We start from the raw sequence: 18,245 nt of genomic DNA, 5'->3' as shown, positions 1-18,245 counted from the left end.
AGGGCTTCCCTGGTGGCGCAGTGGTTGAGAATCTGCCTGCCAATGCAGGGGACACGGGTTCGAGCCCTGGTCTGGGAAGATCCCACATGCCGCAGAGCGACTAGGCCCGTGAGCCACAATTGCTGAGCCTGCGCGTCTGGAGCCTGTGCTCCGCAGCAAGAGAGGCCGCGATAGTGAGAGGCCCGCGCACCGCGATGAAGAGTGGCCCCCACTTGCCGCAACTAGAGAAAGTCCTCGCACAGAAACGAAGACCCAACACAGCCATAAATAAATAAATAAAATTAAAAAAAAAAAAAAGAAAGGAACAAGATACAGCCTGTATTTCTTCAATTCTTGGGTTCAAGTGCCCAGAGATAGGGGTGGCATAAACAGTTTGGAAGAATATTTGTGCATCTAGTGGAGAAAGGATGTTGAAAACAAACAAACGAACAAACAAACCAACAACAAACTCTTTCTGGGCTAAGAGATTTACAGAGGAATGGATAAGGAAGAGCTAAGATGCTGAGCTGTGCCTTTGAGGCCTTGTTGTAGATAGAAGCATGGGGCTGGGAAAAGACAGACCCCTCAGATAGATTTAGGGATCAAAACCCTATTCCTTCAGAGTCCAAACTTGATTGGATCAGCTTGTGGAACAATTTATGTTCTAGGACATTGTTGAAAACAATAGAGAACTCAGCTGGCAATGAGTGGAGTTTAACAGCTGGTTGTGGTCAGGGAAAGAGTCGGTCAAGGAGAGCTCTGCCCAAATCACTGTCATCCCAGGTGACTGCGGGCGGGCATGCAAACTGAGGACCAAGGACAGAGGCTTTAAACTCAGGCTGTGGGAAAGGGGGATGGACTTCACTAAAATAATCCACCCAGTCACTAAACAAGCAAATAACAATAGTAAGCCCTTGGGGGGTGGCGAATGCCAAGGTGCCACAATATGTTATCTAAAATCTTCAGTTTCCGACAGGAAAGAATGACACATAGACTAGGAAAAAAAACAGGCAGGTGTTGTCAGGATGTGGGGAAATCGGCACCCTCACACACTGATTGTGGGATTGTAAAATGCTGCAGTCACTTGGGAAAATAGTCCAGCAGTGCTTCCGACAGTTAAACATAGTTACCATGTGACCCAGCAATTCCACTCCTAGGGATAAGCCCAAGAGAAATGAAAACATATGTCCACACAAAAACTTTTACACACATGTTTATGGTAGCATTATTCATAATAGCCAAAACGTGGACAACCCAAGTGTTCATCAATTGTTGAATGGATAAACAAAATGTAGTATATCTATACAATGGAATATTATTCAGCCATAAAAAGGAACAAAGTACTGATATATGCTACAACCTTGAAAACATTATGCTAAGTGAAAGAAGTCAGTCACAAAACACTGCATATTGTATGGTTTCATTTACAAGAAATATCAGAATAGGAAAATCTATAGACAGAAAGTGGATTAGTGCTTATTTAGCCAGGGAGGGATGGTGGAATGAGGGGTGATAGCTAAAGTGTATGAGTTTCTCTTTGAGGTAATGAAAATGTTCCAAAATTGACTGTGGTGATGGTTACATGTATCCATGAACATACCAAAAACCACTAAGCTGTACACTTTAAATTGGTGAATTGTATGATATGTGAATTATATCTCAATATAGCTTTTACTAAAAAAGAACAAAATAGAACAAAACAAAGCAAGCAAAAAAAACCCAACATAACATTGAGCAAAAGAAGCTAAACAGCAGAATTCATACTCTATAATTATATAATTATATTGATTATATTAATTATATAATCATACTCTATAATTATATTGATATAAATCTCAAAAATAGTCCAAACTAAGCTATGTCAGTTCAAGATGCTTACTTTGGTGGTAAAACTAATTAGAAAGGCAAGGAAGTTAACACCATGAAAATCAGGCTGGAAGGAGAAGAGCGGGCGCTCCGGGGTGCTGTCTGGGGTGCTGTCCAGTTTGCTGTTTGGTGTCTTGACAGAGTGACACTCACCTGAGTGCTCGTCTAATGTTTGTTAAGCTGTACATTTATGTTGTATGAGCTTTTGGTTTGTTTATTGTATTTTATAATAAAAATGTTAAAAATAAGATGAGTTGGTTCAGGGGCGTCCCTGGTGGCGCGGTGGTTAAGAATCCACCTGCCAGTGCAGGGGACACGGGTTTGAGTCCTGGTCCGGGAAGACCTCACATGCCGTGGAGCAACTGAGCCGGTGCGCCACAACTACTGAGCCTGCACTCTAGAGCCCATGAGCCACAACTACTGAAGCCCACGTGCCACAGCTACTGAAGCCTGTGCGCCCAGAACCTGTGCTCCACAACGAGAGAAGCTACCACAATGAGAGGCCCATGCACCACAATGAACAGAAACAGGTAATAGGAACATACATATCGATAATTTCCTTAAACGTGAATGGATTAAATACTCCAACCAAAAGACACAGTCTCACTGAATGGATACAAAAACAAGACCCATATATATGCTGTCTACAAGAGACCCACTTCAGACCTAGGGACACATACAGACTGAAAGTGAGGGGATGAAAAAAGATATTCCATGCAAAAGGAAATCAAAAGAAAGCTGGAGTAGCAATACTCATATCAGATAAAATAGACTTTAAAATAAAGAATGTTACAAGAGACAAGGACACTACACAATGATCAAGGGATCAATCCAAGAAGAAGATATAACAATTATAAATATATATGCACCCAACATAGGAGCACCTCAATACATAAGGCAACTGCTAACAGCTATAAAAGAGGAAATTGACAGTAACACAATAATAGCAGGGGACTTTAACACCTCACTTACACCAATGGACAGATCATCCAGGCAGAAAATTAATAAAGAAGCACAAGCTTTAAATGACACAATAGACCAGATAGATTTAATTGATATTTATAGGACATTCCATCCAAAAACAGCAGGTTACACATTCTTCTCAAGTGCACACGGAACATTCTCCAGGATAGATCACATCTTGGGTCACAGATCAAGCTTCGGTAAATTTAAGAAAACTGAAATCATATCAAGCATCTTTTCCGACCACAATGCTATGAGATTAGAAATCAATTACAGGGGAAAAAATCACAAAAAACACAAACACATGGAGGCTAAACAATACATTACTAAATAACAAAGAGATCACTGAAGAAATCAAAGAGGAAAGCAAAAAATACCTAGAGACAAATGACAATGAAAACACGATGATCCAAAACCTATGGGATGCAGCAAAAGCTGTTCTAAGAGGGAAGTTTATAGCAATACAAGCCTACCTCAAGAAACAAGAAAAATCTCAAATAAACAATCTAACTTTACACCTAAAGGAGCTAGAGAAAGAAGAACAAACGAAACCCAAAGCTAGTAGAAGGCAAGAAATCATAAAGATCAGAACAGAAATAAATGAAATAGAAACAAAGAAAACAATAGCAAAGATCAATAAAACTAAAATCTGGTTCTTTGAGAAGATAAACAAAATTGATAAACCATTAGCCAGACTCATTAAGAAAAGGACTGAGAGGACTCAAATCAATAAAATTAAAAATGGAAAAGGAGAAGTTACAACAGACACCGCAGAAATACGAAACATCCTAAGAGACTACTACAAGCAACTCTATGCCAATAAAATGGACAACCTGGAAGAAATGGACAAATTCTTAGAAAGGTATAAGCTTCCAAGACTGAACCAGGAAGAAACAGAAAATATGAACAGACCAATCACAAGTAATGAAATTGAAACTGTGATTCAAAATCTTCCAACAAACAAAAGTCCAGGACCAGATGGCTTCACAGGTGAATTCTATCAAACATTTAGAGAAGAGCTAACACCCATCCTTCTCAAACCCTTCCAAAAAATTGCAGAGGAAGGAACACTCCCAAACTCATTCTATGAGGCCACCGTCACCCTGATACTAAAACCAGACAAAGATACTACAAAAAAAGAAAATTACAGACCAACATCACTGATAAATATAGATGCAAAAATCCTCAACAAAATACTAGCAAACAGAATCCAACAACACATTAAAAGGATCATACACCATGATCAAGTGGGATTTATCCCAGGGATGCAAGGATTCTTCAATATACACAAATCAATCAATGTGATACACCATATTAACAGATTGAAGAATAAAAACCATATGATCATCTCAATAGATGCAGAAAAAGCTTTTGACAAAATTCAACACCCATTTATGATAAAAACTCTCCAGAAAGTGGGCACAGAGGGAGCCTACCTCAACATAATAAAGGCCAAATATGACAAACCCACAGCAAACATCATTCTCAATGGTGAAAAACTGAAAGCATTTCCTCTAAGATCAGGAACAAGACAAGGATGTCCACTCTCACCACTATTATTCAACATAGTTTTGGAAGTCCTAGCCACGGCAATCAGAGAAGAAAAAGAAATAAAAGGAATTCAAATTGGAAAAGAAGAAGTAAAACTGTCACTGTTTGCAGATGACATGATACTATACATAGAGAATCCTAAAGATGCCACCAGAAAACTGCTAGAGCTAATCAATGAATTTGGTAAAGTTGCAGGATACAAAATTAATGCACAGAAATCTCTTGCTTTCCTATACACTAACAACGAAACATCAGAAAGAGAAATTAAGGAAACAATCCCATTCACCATTGCAACAAAAAGAATAAAATACCTAGGAATAAACCTACCTAGAGAGATAAAAGACCTGTATGCAGAAAACTATAAGACGCTGATGAAAGAAATCAAAGATGACACAAACAGACAGAGAGATATACCATGTCCTTGGATTGGAAGAATCAACATTGTGAAAATGACTATATTACCCAAAGCAATCTACAGATTCAATGCAATCCCTATCAAATTACCAGTGGCATGTTTTACAGAACTAGAACAAAAAAATCTTAAAATTTGTATGGAGACACAAAAGACCCCGAATAGCCAAAGCAGTCTTGAGGGAGGAAAACGGAGCTGGAGGAATCAGACTCCCTAGCTTCAGACTATGGTACAAAACTACAGTAATCAAGACAATATGGTACTGGCACAAAAACAGAAATATAGATCAATGGAACAGGATAGAAAGCCCATAGATAAACCCACACACCTATGGTCAACTAATCTGTGACAAACGAGGCAAGGTTATACAATGGAGAAAAGACAGTCTCTTCAATAAGTGGTGCTGGGAAAACTGGACAACTACATGTAAAAGAATGAAATTAGAACATTCCCTAACACCACACACAAAAATAAACTCAAAATGGATTAGACACCTAAATGTAAGACCGGACACTTATAAAACTCTTAGAGGAAAACGTAGGAAGAACGCTCTTTGACAGAAATCACAGCAAGATCTTTTTTGATCCACCTCCTAGAGTAATGGAAATAAAAACAAAAATAAACAAATGGGACCTAATGAAACTTAAAAGCTTTTGCAAAGCAAAGGCAACTACAAACAAGACGAAAAGACAACCCTCAGAATGGGAGAAAATATTTGCTAACGAATCAACGGACAAAGAATTAATCTCCAAAATATATAAACAGCTCATGCAGCTCAATATTAAAGAAACAAACAACCCAATCCAAAAATGGGCAGAAGACCTAAATAGACATTTCTCCAAAGAAGACATACAGATGGCCAAGAAGCACATGAAAAGATGCTCAACATCACTAATTATTAGAGAAATGCAAATCAAAACTACAATGAGGTTATCACCTCACACCAGTTAGAATGGGCATCATCAGAAAATCTACAAACAACAAATGCTGGAGAGGGTGTGGAGAAAAGGGAACCCTCTTGCACTGTTGGTGGGAATGTAAATTGATAACAGCCACTATGGAGAACAGTATGGAGGTTCCTAAAAAAACTAAAAATAAAATTACCATATGACCCAGCAATCCCACTGCTGGGCATATACCCAGAGAAAACCATAATTCAAAAAGATACATGCACCCCAATGTTCATTGCAGCACTATTTACAATAGCCAGGTCATGGAAGGAACCTAAATGCCCACTGACAGACAAATGGATAAAGAAGTTGTGGTAAATATATACAATGGAATATTACTCAGCCATAAAAAGGAATGAAATTGGGTCATTTGTAGAGACATGGTTGGATCTAGAGACTGTCATACAGAGTGAAGTAAGTCAGAAAGAGAAAAACAAATATCTTATATTAACGCATATATGTGGAACCTAGAAATATGGTACAGATGAACCGGTTTGCAGGGCAGAAATTGAGACACAGATGTAGAGAACAAATGTATGGACACCAAGGGGGGAAAGTGGAAGAGGGGGTGGGAGGGGGTGGGTTGAATTGGGAGATTGGGATTGACATGTATACACTGATGTGTATAAAACTGATGACTAATAAGAACCTGCTGTATAAAAAAATAAAATAAAATTCAAAAATTCAAAAAAAAAAAACTTAAAAAAATAAAAATAAAATGTTTCCACAACCTACTCTTTGGGTTCCATCATTTGCTAAAACTGCTCACATAACTCAGGAAAACAGTTTACTTATACGATTGCAGTTTATTACAAAGAATATTTCAAAGGGTACAAATGAACAGCCAGAAGGAAGAGATTGCACAGAGGTATGGGGATGGGCCATGGAGTTTCCAGGGACAAGACCTTCCCAGCAGCTTCACACGTTCACCAACAGGAAGTTCTCAGAACCCTGTCCTTTTGGGGTTTTATGGAGGCTTCATTAAGTAGGCATGATTGATTAAATCATTGGCTATCAGTGATTAAGTCAACTCTTTATCCCTTTTCCCCTACCCAGAGGTCAGAGGTTGGGGGATGGGTCTGAAAGTTCCAATCCTCTAGTCACGTGGTTGGTCTCCCTGGCAACCAGTCCCTATCCTATGGTTACCTAGGGGTTTTCAGAAAATCACCTCATTAACATAAAGTCACCAGTTGTTGAAAGGGGATTATTATGAATAACAAAAGACTCTCCTTTCACCTTTATGGCTCTTATCACTTAGGAAATTCCAAGGGTTTTAGGAGCTCTGTACCAGGAACAGGGACAAAGACCTACCTGGATTCCACATCCACGGATTCAGCGAATCTGGAGCTGAAAATATTTTTTTTTAGAAATTCCAGAAAGTTCCAAAAAGCAAAACTTAAATTAGCCTTGCACCAGCAACTATTTATATAATATTTACATTGTATTTACAACTACTTACATAGCATTTACATTGTATTAGGTATTATAAGTAAGTTAAAGTATATGGGAGGATGTGTGTACGCTATATGCAAACACTATGCCATTTTGTATAAGAGACTTGAACATCCTTGAATTTTGGTATCTGCGGAGGGGAGGGTGAGGTAGGGTGGAGGGGGCCTGAAACCAATCCCCGTGGATGCTGAGGGGCGATTGTATATATTCCTCATCATAAATCACAGTATCACAAAGAACAAGGAGGTCAGTGTGCCTGGAGTGGAATGAGGGAGGGAGGGAGGGAGGAGAAGGGCCTTATAGGGCAGATAAAGAATTAGGATTTCAATTGGGTTCCAGTGGGAAGTCACTGGAGTAGGTGAGTGGCATGATGACTTTGGGGTGACAAAACCTGACAAGCTTTAGAAAGACCCCTTTTGGCTGCTGAAGGAGGGCCTGCAGAGGAGCCAAAGTGGAAGCAGACACCTGTTGGAGGCTGTTCTCATCCAGGTGAAAGATTTTGGTGCTGAGACTAGGGTCACAGAGGTGGAAGTATTCGAGCAGGCAGTTAGCTAGATATGAACAGAGAAAGGGGAGCACAGGCCAGGTCCAGAAACCGTGCATCTTGTGAATGACAGGGGTCCTAGGGGCCAACAAAGAAAGAGAGAATCTCCGGCATCTGAATGTAACCTTTTGCTCACTATCCCCTCATTACAATAAAATTAGCCTTGCAAATAAGAAGTACCCATCACACACCATGACACCTGTGTTGCACCAAGAAGTACCCATGAAGACGCCATGACACTTCCAATCAAGACCAAATAAGGGTAAAAATCCCTCCTCCCCTTGGGAAGGTGGAACTGGGATGAAATTCAGGCAATATGAACCAAAACCCCTCCCTACTCAATGAATATTCTGCCCAGTCATTTTCACACCCCGTATAACCAGCTTGCCAAAGAAACTCAGGGCAGCTGCTCCCCTGAGCCTGCCTGCTCTCCCTCCTGAGAGTGTACTATTGCTTAATAAATCCTCGCTTATGCTTTGTTGGCCTCCGTGTCTCATCTCTGAATTCTTTCTGTGACGAGACAAGAACCTACTCTCTGGTAACCAAAGCAGAGGAGGTAATATACGCAAGGATCGTTGCATTTGCCCCACAAGTATTTCCCAAAGACCTAACCACATAGACCTGCCAGGTGCTAGGTCGGGCATTGGACTTGTTTGAAAAACAAGACAACAGGCCCAAAGTGGAGTCACTTATGCTAAGTTTCACATCACCAGACTTAATTACAATATCCACTCTCCCAGAATCTTAAACCAGTCAACAGAAATCACCTGATCAGCACTAGTGAGACCCCTGATAGATCCCTGCCGTCCCCTAAAGGAAAGTGACCTTGCAATAACCAACCCACTTTTTTGCCTCCTATAACCGCCTTGTTCCTGCTCCCTTCTGCCTATAGAAGTCCTTCATTTTGTACTGCTCCTCTGAGCCCCTTTCTATCTGCTAGATTGGATGCTGCCCAATCTGAATGATATTATGCTCAAATAAACTCTTAAAAATTTTAATATGCCTTAGTTTATTTTGCAGCAGAAACACAGAAATGAACAAGGTGCGACATTATTTTTCAGGGTCATCCAGGCCACTGCAATGACTTTCTATATATTTTGGCCATGAGCAAGTAAGAAATACATTTTCAGGAATTCCCTGGTGGTCCAGTGGTTAGGACTCTGCGCTTCCACTGGCCCGGGGCCTGGGTGTGATCCCTGGTAGGGGAACAGCGAGGCCAAGAAAAAGAAAATGAGTTACAACTAACTTTAAAAAAAAAAAAAAAAAAAAAAAATACATTTTCATTGTGGCCCAACACACACACAAGGGAAACACAGGTTCCATGAGATAGTACGTACCTTTACTCCGTGTGACGTACTCTGCTATTTTCTGTTTTGTTCTTTTTTGTTAAAAATGCTGGTTGAACTCACAAAATCAATTTCATAACCCACTTATAGGTCACAACCCTAGTTTGAAATAAGCCCTGCTTAAGATCAAGAGGTCAGCAGGTCTGGTTTCTCCTGAGGCCTCCCCCCATGACTTACAGGTGGCCCCCTTCTCCCTGCGTCTTCACATGGTCTTTTCTCTGCACACACATCCCTGCTGTCTCTCTACGTGTCCAAATTTCCTCTTAAAGGACACCAGTCAGATTGGATTAAGGCCTCATTTTGACTTCATCACCCCTTTAAAGGCCCTATTTCCATATACAGTCACATTTTGAGGTAGTGGGGGTTAGGCTTGCAACATATTACTTTCAGGGGGAGATAATTCATCCCATAACAGTCACCTTCCTGAGGTGGAGGCAGGCAGAGGGAGCCAAGAAGAAAAGGGGAGAAAGAGTATCCAGGTACGTATATGCACAGACAGGAGGGCACAGGGTGACAGGGAAGGGTGTGCTCACTGGTGTGACTGGATGGTAGGTGTGAGGTAGGGAGCAGCAGGTTAGAGAGGTTAGTGGGGCCTTGAATCCCATCTACACCAACAAGTGTAGACTTTAGCTTGTAGGGTAAGGAGTCTCAGCAGGGTCCCCTGGGCTCTGTGAAAAGTACAGGTACCCCTGGATGGGGAATCCCAGGAAGATGCATTTTAATGAGTGTCTCAGATGGACGGAGAGCTACACTGTAGGGAAAAGAAGCTGTAGGTGCCAATGACAAGCTTTACACAAGGGCCAAGTTGGAGAGGCTAGATTGGAGGGGCAAGAATGGAGGCAGAGAGCCCATAGAGGGGCCCATAGAGCATCCAGCCCAGGAAAGATGAAGGCTGAAACTGACAATAATAATCGTTAACTTCCATAGAGTGCTTACCATAGGCCCTGTGCCAGCCTGAGCTAAGCACCCAACCTGGCTAATCTCACTGAATTCTCTCAACGGTCCTGTCTGGTAGGTATTGTCATTATTCTTATTTCACAGTTGAGAAAACTGAGGCCCAGAGAGGTGAAGGGACTTGCCTGAATTCACATAGCTGGCGAGAAGTGTGTGTGTGTGTTGGGAGAGTGAGAACCTGGCTGTCAGCCCTACTCTCTGGGCAGCCACAGAGGGGATGGCAGAATCGGTGGGAGCTGTAGGGACATAAGTGGGCGGGACTTGCGGACAATTTGAATGTGGGGCCTTAGGGAGGGGGCGGACTCTATGCGGGTAGTTCTAGGTCCCTAACGCCCCACGTCTGCAATCAAAGTTGACGGGAGCCCTGGCAATTCCCTGGAGGTCCAGTGGTTAGGACTTTGTGCTCTCACTGCCAGGGGCCCAGGGTTCGATCTCTGGTCAGGGAACTAAGATCCCTCAAGCTGCGCTGTGTGGCCAAAAGAAAGAAAAAAGGAAAAAAAAAGTTGAAGGGAGCGCAGCCAACTCCTTCTCTCTCTGCCTTCCCCCTTCTCTGGCTGCTCCTCCACGATGCCCCTGGGTGCCCCCAGGGTACCAGGCATGGCGCCAAGCGTTGTTTGTGTGTGACAGGTACAGATCTCGGTCCATACTTCCTGCATGTAAAATGCAGAACTTTACTTTTCTTTAACTCAACTTCATCTCTGTTTCCATTGATGGAAATTCAGAATCCCTTCCCTTTCCCCCAGCAGGATGCACCCGGCACCCAATGCTGTCTGTTCACACAGGTCCCCACTGAGATGGCCTGACGGGACCCGCACCCTGAGAAGGCCTCTACATTGTCAGCCTTTGCCTGCAGGACTGGTGGCTTCCTGCTCTCTTCCTGTCACGCTTCAAAGCATAGGAGCTTTTCTGCCACACAAGGACACAGGCATTTCTGCCAAGCCTTCCATAGTCACTGCACAGCTGCTCCCTCCCCGGGTCTTGCTGCTTCCCTGGGGAATGGGAGTAGCCACCCCTTACTCCTGCCCTCACCTGCTTTTCTGGGATTCATTAACCCACCTGAGAAGCAGGCTATGGGCTTTTCCAGCTGGGACCTTCTACATCCCTCTACTTGTCACTCTATCCCTCTTTCCTCTTTCCTCTTGCAGCCCAGTGAATCTTTGATACTGTGTACTTTGGGGGTCTGCGAAGCCCCCACCCACAAATATTTTGTCCAGGCTTTTCCATTTTCCGTGGGATACAGGCTCAGTTTTAGCTTGATCTCCACTTTCTCATTTCCTTTTTCTCTGACTCTTCTCCTGCAGCTGCAGGGATGCCTCACTCTCCTGCTCTTCCTCCCAACTCTGTAACTGCTCCTTCTCCGTTTCCTTTGCTCACTTCTTCCCTTCTTTTCACTCTTTATTTTTTTATTTATTTTAATTAATTTATTTATTTTTGGCTGTGTTGGGTCTTCGTTGCTGCGTATAGGCTTTTCTCTAGTTGCAGTGAGTGGGGGCTACTCTTCGTTGTGGTGTGTGGGCTTCTCATTGCGGTGGCTTCTCTTGTTGCGGAGCGCAGGCTCTAGAGCGCAGGCTCAGTAGTTGTGGCGCACGGGCTTAGTGGCTCCGCGACACGTGGGATGTTCCTGGACCAGGGCTCAAACCCGTGTCCCCTGCATTGGCAGGCAGATTCTTAACCACTGCGCCACCAGGGAAGTCCCTTCACTCTTTATTTTGTTTTATTTATTTTTAAAAAATCTTTGGCTGCACCACGCAGCATAGGGGATCTTACTTAGTTCCCCGACCAGGGATCGAATCTGTACCCCCTGCAGTGGAAGTGAGGAGTCTTAACCGCTGGACCGATGAGGAAGTCACTCTTCTTTTCACTCTTTAAATGCGAGTTCTCTTGTCGTCTCTTCTCTCCACCCCAGGCAATCTCACTCCTGGCCCTGGCCTCAAAGACTACCAGTCTCTGTGTTACAGAGGCCAGTGTTCCTGTCTGCTTCTCTCCCAGATCATACCCTTCAGATGGGTGTCACACAGACACACCCAAACTCAACTCATTGTCTTCTACCTGAACCTACAACTCTTGTGTCTCCAGCGTTAAAAGTGAAAGGCCTAATCATTCATTTGCATGATTATTCAGGCCAGAATTCCGGGCATCACTTGTGATGCTTCTCTCCCCCTCCTTCCACAAATTACCCATCAAGCACTAACTTCTGCTGATTTGTGTGGCAGCCTGGGGAATGGTCAAGTGCACGAATCCTTAGAGCCAAACAGTCTGGGTTCAAATCCTGACACTGCCACTTTCTAGCAGTGTAAGTTTGGAAAAGTAACTTAACCTCTCTGTGCTTCATTTTCCTCATCTATAAAGTGGGCATAATAATAGCAGCTACACATCATAGGATTGCAATGAGATTTAAATGAGTTACTCTTGGACTTCCCTGGTGGCACAGTGGTTAAGAATCTGCCTGCCAATGCAGGGGACACGGGTTCGAGCCCTGGTCTGGGAAGATCCCACATGCCGCGGAGCAACTAAGCCCGTGTGCCACAACTACTGAGCCCTGTGCCACAACTACCGAAGCCCACGCGCCTAGAGCCCATGTTCCGCAACAAGAGAAGCCACTGCAATGAGAAGCCCGCACACCGCAATGAAGAGCAGCCCCCATTCACCGCAACTAGAGAAAGCCCGCGTGCAGCAACGAAGACACAAAGCAGCCAAAAATAAATAGATAAATAAATTTATTTTTTTTAAAATGAGTTACTCTTCATAAAGATGAACACACTTCATACTACACAGGCATTTGCTGACTAAAATAAACTCTATATTCTAAGTATCTCTTGGATTGGTCCCAAGCTACCATTATCTCAGCACCATCTTACTGCCCTGACCTAATGGGTCTCACTGCATCCAATCCCTGCTCTCCTCCAATCCCTCTACACATCCAAGCCAGGGTCACCTTTTCAAAATGCAAATATGATGCAAATACTTAACACTCTTCAATGGCTTCCTACTGCACAGCCCGCACTCCTTAGCAAGCTGGCAAGGCCTGTGAGATCCGGTCCTCACTTGCCTGTCCGGGCTCATCTTCGCCACTGAACACTCTGGCCTCCCACATATCCAAACACAGACTAGGGAGTTGCTTCCTTATAATCCGTAAGAGCTGGAATAATCAAAACTGTCCTTTCATTGACAGGAAGTGGAAATTGCACCCAATGAAGCCCAGTTTGTGCCAGGCCACATTCTTGGCTCCCTGAGTACCTGCCATGCCCATTTGCTTCCTGATTCCTTCATTCAGGAAGGATTTATTTCTTTATTTGTAAATAAATTTGTAAATATAGGGTGGGTGATGTGGGGCACCCAGAGATACATCCTACCCAGCTTGGCTTGCTCTGGGCCAGGCCCTCTTCTATGTGCTTTACCTGAATTAACTAATTTCCTGTGAGGTAGGTACTATATTCAGCCCCATGTTACTAGTGAGGAAACGGAAGCACGGGGAGGTTAATTACTGTGCCCCAGGTTTTACGGCTAGTAAATCAAAGAGCCTTCTTGGTTCCAGAGTCTTGAGAAGGGTAATGAGGCTGAGCGTTATAAGAACCTGATAGACTTCAGAGACAGGAGCAATCACATTTACTTAGTGGGAGTCCAATGCGAAGGCAGAATGTAAAGTTTATGTGTCTCACAGTTTACAGTGTGGTTTTACATGGATCATATCATTTTACATGGATTATATCATTTAACCAGGGATTACAGCAGTACAGACTTGCGGTAAACAGAACAAGGTCTAGAATCAGATAATATCATATTTCTTTCCCAGCCCTGTCACATACAGGGTAGGTGTTTTAGGGCCTCTTTTTGTGCCTCAATTTCTCATTTGTAAAGGGGGGTATATAATAAAACAATTTACCTCATGCCATTGTGAGGATTAAATGAGATAATAATGCTCTTAGCACAGTGCCTGACATGTAGCAAATGCTAAAAATAATAATAACAACAATAATAATAAGATGCTGGCTTATTTTATTGGACACGGGTGATGTATCAACTACGTTCTGGGCCTCTTAAGCCTCACCAGAGCTCTGCAAGGTTTTGTCCTTATTCTACAGTGAAGAGCACGTGCTGACTAGGTGTCAGGTATTGTTCTAAAGCACTTTGCTGACTCAATCCTCACAACAATCCCAGGGGTAGGTACTACCTATTGTAATCCTCCTTGTACAGAGGGGGAAACTGAGCATAAATTAAATAAGTTGATCAAGTTCACAGCCAGCAAGACAAGCAACCAGGCAGCTTACTTCCAAGGTCCGTACTCTTAACCATCTTCCCTTTCAACAACAGGTGAAGAAACAGGCTCAGAAAGTGAAGAGATCCCCACTCCTGAAAAGGAACTCTAAGCTATTTTCCAACCCAGGGATTATCACCATGTCCAGCAGATGGCGCCCCAGGACATAGCAAGCTGTGGGAGTCGCATACGCGGTCAAAACTACCATACCCACAATGCAGTGCGGATATTAGGGGCCACCTGCCAGTTTAGCTGTCTGAGGCACTGCCTGTGTGCCCTCCAGGAGGAACTTGTGTATCCGAGACATTCGGGTCCTTCCTCAATCTTAAGGTAGCAAGTTAAAAGTTTTTTCCGCTTCATCTCATCCTCCTTGTCTTACTGGTTGGAGAGCGGAAGGACTGAATCAACCCTATTTGTTGGCTTCATCTGCCTTACCCTAACGTGAGGACCCTTGACCTTTAACCCAAGGTGGCGGCGTCCGGAGCCTTAGCTCTTGTTGTGGACTTGAGATGAACTAAGGCTGGGAACTCCGCCTCATGTCGAAGCTAAGCCGGGCCACTCGGGCCCTCAGGAAGCCCGAGGCCGGCGGCGTGATCCGGACCATCGTGCGGGCAGGCCAGGCCATGCCCGGGCCCCCACTAGGCCCCGTCCTGGGTCAGGTGCAGCCGCGGCAGGAACCTGGCGTGGGAGGCGTCGGACGGTGGGAGCTAGTACGCGGGTGGCGGGTGCGGGCTGGGCCAGGGCGGCCTCGGTTCAAAACGCGGCTCTGCTGCCCACACGTTTTATGTGTTTGGGTTAGTTACACAGCCTCTTCGAGGTTCAGCCTTCTCTGTTCTTCGTCAACGAGCTGTTGTAAGGCTAGAGAGGCATGAAACATACGAGTCATCTGGCACATAAAATGAAAGTTGGATCTGGGTAGAGAAAAGAGAATGGGAGCTTAGGGAAGGGATGACGGAGGAGGGAATGGATGGAGCCTCTGGGGGAAAGGAAGCCGTCCCGTCCTCCTCACGCTAACTCCTATGCCTCCCTCACAGCGAGGCGTTTCCATCAACCAGTTCTGTAAGGAGTTCAACGAGAAGACCAAGGACATCAAAGAAGGCATTCCTCTGCCTACCAAGATTTTTGTGAAGGTGAGGAGTCGGGGCTCTGATCCCCAGTTTCCTTCTCATTCTCCCCAGGCCCTGGAGCTGGTCACCTGGGGTTGCTACTCTTCTCATAACTTGGGGCAAGTGTTTTCCTGTTACCCGGCCCCACTTTCCCCATTTATACCGTAGAGACTAGGCCATATCTTTCCTGAACCCGCGCTGCCGTATTGCAGATCTTTCCTTTGTCCCTCCAACTTGCTGGGGCTTCCAAAGCAGAGTTGGACCTGGAATAGAAGGGACAGGGATGTTTGTTGCAGACTTGTTTCTTCTGTGGTTTTGTTGCCAGTTAAAGGGAAGGAAGGTGAGCTGAGGGAATGGGGGTACAGGAAGTTAGAAGTTCCCTGGGCTGGGGCAGCAGGGGTTGGGGGAGGTGGGAAGAAAGATTCTCATGTTTCTTTTTTCCGTTCAGCCTGACAGGACATTTGAAATCAAAATTGGCCAACCCACTGTTTCCTATTTCCTGAAGGCAGCTGCTGGGATTGAGAAGGGGGCCCGGCACACAGGTAAGGGGCAGGGCGGGCATCCGGGTTTCTGGGCTCCGAAAGGAAGCAGTGACACCTGAAGGGCTATTTGTTCCTTGCTCCCAGGGAAAGAGGTGGCAGGCCTAGTGACACTGAAGCACGTGTATGAGATCGCCCGTGTCAAAGCTCAGGATGACGCCTTCGCCCTGCAGGATGTGCCCCTGTCCTCTGTTGTCCGCTCTATCGTTGGCTCTGCCCGTTCCCTGGGCATTCGTGTGGTGAAGGAGTGAGTTTCTGGGGGAAGCTCAGTGTGAGGGGAGGGCCTGGAAAGTTCTTGACTCTGGGACAAAGCTGAGGGCCCAGTGAGTGGGAGAGTCAGCTTCTGGGTTAATGGATCTTAGATTCTTGGGAGTGGGGAGCCTCATTCATTCGTTTGGAATATACTTGTTAAGTACCTATCATGTGTTAGGCATTGTTCTGGACGCTGGATGCAGCTAGGAAGGAGGTAGCCATGCTTGACCTTTGCCTTCTAAGGAACTCAGTCCAGAGATGGAGGCAGATCCAGAATGGAGCAGTATACTGCCAGGTGGTCAGTGTTGATAAAAGGAACTACAGGTATCTTCAGAACAGGGAGTAGGTTGCCCGGTGTGTCAGTGAAGGCTTTGCAGAGCAGTTGACATCTAAGCAGAGCCCTGGGAAGCGAGGTCAAGGACTGGGGCAAGCGTTCCTAGAAGCAGAAAAGTCCTTGTGAAGGATGTAAGGTGAAGGAATGGAGCAAAGACGTTCAGTGTGGTCTGGGTATATCATACTAGAGGCAGAATGGGACGTGGTAGGACGTAGGAGCCAAACAGGGACTAGTTGATTCTCAAATTCAGGCTTGATCCTGAGGCCAACAGCAGGCTGCCTCGTGGGGCTTTGGATGGCCTCAGAAATTGTTTCCTTGAGGTGGGACGTAGGGTGGCAGAGCCTATGGCCAGACCACAGCAGGGGCAACACTCAGCCCTTCGCTGGCCTCTTGCTGCTGGTGTCACACCCCATGCAAAGGCTGACGGTTGGTTGTTTCCCAAGAGGAGTGGGGTTAAGCGTGGCACAGGGATAGACTTTACTTTGCTCAGATCTTTACTTGTATTGGGAGTACAGAAGTGAGCGAATCTGATCCTTGCTCTGAAAGAGATAATCATGCACCACCTGATGACTTCATTTTACAAAACGTTTTGGGGCGCAGAGGAAGGGCACGTTAATTTGGACTAGGGTGTAGCTGTACTCGTCCTCGAAGGATGAGTAGGGCCTTAAGAAAGGAGTAAAAAGCAGAGGTGATAGTGGGGTGGCAATTCTGGCAGAGGAAACAGATGAGCAAAGGTATGGGGGCTGGGATGTCCAGGAGGGGAGAGGGGTTCTGAGACAGTGACATGGTGCTCTGAGCTCCCCACCAGTGACCAGCCCTTCACTTACCGTCTGTTTTTCTGTACCTGTAGCCTCAGTTCAGAAGAGCTGGCAGCTTTCCAGAAGGAGCGAGCCCTGTTCCTGGCTGCTCAGAAAGAGGCAGATTTGGCAGCCCAGGCAGAAGCTGCCAAGAAGTGACCCCTGTCCCCCACCCTCCAGGATTTTGAAAGGGGCCAGTTGGGAAGGCTGGGCCAGAGGGGAGGAAGGGAGGTCACATCAACCCGATTATACTTTTCTGACTTTAAATTACGTATTTTTGCACGTGTGGTTATATCAAAGGATCAAACGTGAATAAACATCTTTTGTCACCCACTGTCAGTTTCTGCCTTGGGACCCCAGAGAAAGGGACCAGTACTGACAGTAGCCACCATGGACAGACTGCCCTAGGAAGCTGCCCTAGGAAGCTGCCCTAGGAAGTAGGGGTCTTCATGCCATTTCTCAGATGTGTGATCTGAGGCTCATCGAAGCAGAGCAACTGCCCAGGATCTGAATTGGCAGGGGTAGCAGAAAATCCTGTGTTTTCCCATTTTCCAGGGGTGAGAGAAAGGGCAAGGTAGGTGGGGGCATGTATGCTGGACTTGGGTGTACAGAGGCAGCAGATGTTGTTTCTGCTTCCATCAGAAATGTCTCCTATCTCTTGGGGACTTGCCACCTCAACAGAAACAGAACCCTTTGGGGACTTCAGGTCACAGCCCCAAGCAGGGTTGCTACGTGGAATGCCCTGGATCCCAAGGGCTACTTCAGGCCCCTCTATTAAGCTGACCCTGGCTCTGAGTCAGGTGATACCTGAATGTGAATTATTGTGGGGTTTAGGGCTACAGACCCACGGAAGAAGCAAAGCATCAGTAGGTACCTGCCCATGGTGGGAGAAGTCCTTGGGGAGCCCTGGCCTTTTGTTTTTCCATTAGTCATAATATCAAGGAC

General features: G+C 45.1%; 1 protein-coding gene across 1 annotated transcript; it reads left to right on the top strand.

Annotated features, from left to right (window-relative positions):
- Positions 1 to 14,710: 14,710 nt before the first annotated feature.
- MRPL11 (mitochondrial ribosomal protein L11) lies at positions 14,711 to 17,633 on the top strand. Its single transcript, XM_068554983.1, has 5 exons — positions 14,711 to 14,931; positions 15,307 to 15,402; positions 15,827 to 15,920; positions 16,005 to 16,164; positions 17,354 to 17,633. The coding sequence occupies exons 1-5, from the start codon at positions 14,809 to 14,811 to the stop codon at positions 17,457 to 17,459; spliced, it is 579 nt and encodes a 192-aa protein (XP_068411084.1). The 5' UTR covers positions 14,711 to 14,808; the 3' UTR covers positions 17,460 to 17,633.
- Positions 17,634 to 18,245: the final 612 nt, after the last annotated feature.

The sequence above is a fragment of the Eschrichtius robustus genome, chromosome 11 (genome assembly GCF_028021215.1).
Source record: "Eschrichtius robustus isolate mEscRob2 chromosome 11, mEscRob2.pri, whole genome shotgun sequence".
NCBI classification, from domain to species: domain Eukaryota; kingdom Metazoa; phylum Chordata; class Mammalia; order Artiodactyla; family Eschrichtiidae; genus Eschrichtius; species Eschrichtius robustus.
The sequence above is the reverse complement of the archived record's forward strand: the minus strand, read 5'-3'. Positions and strand labels throughout refer to the sequence as shown.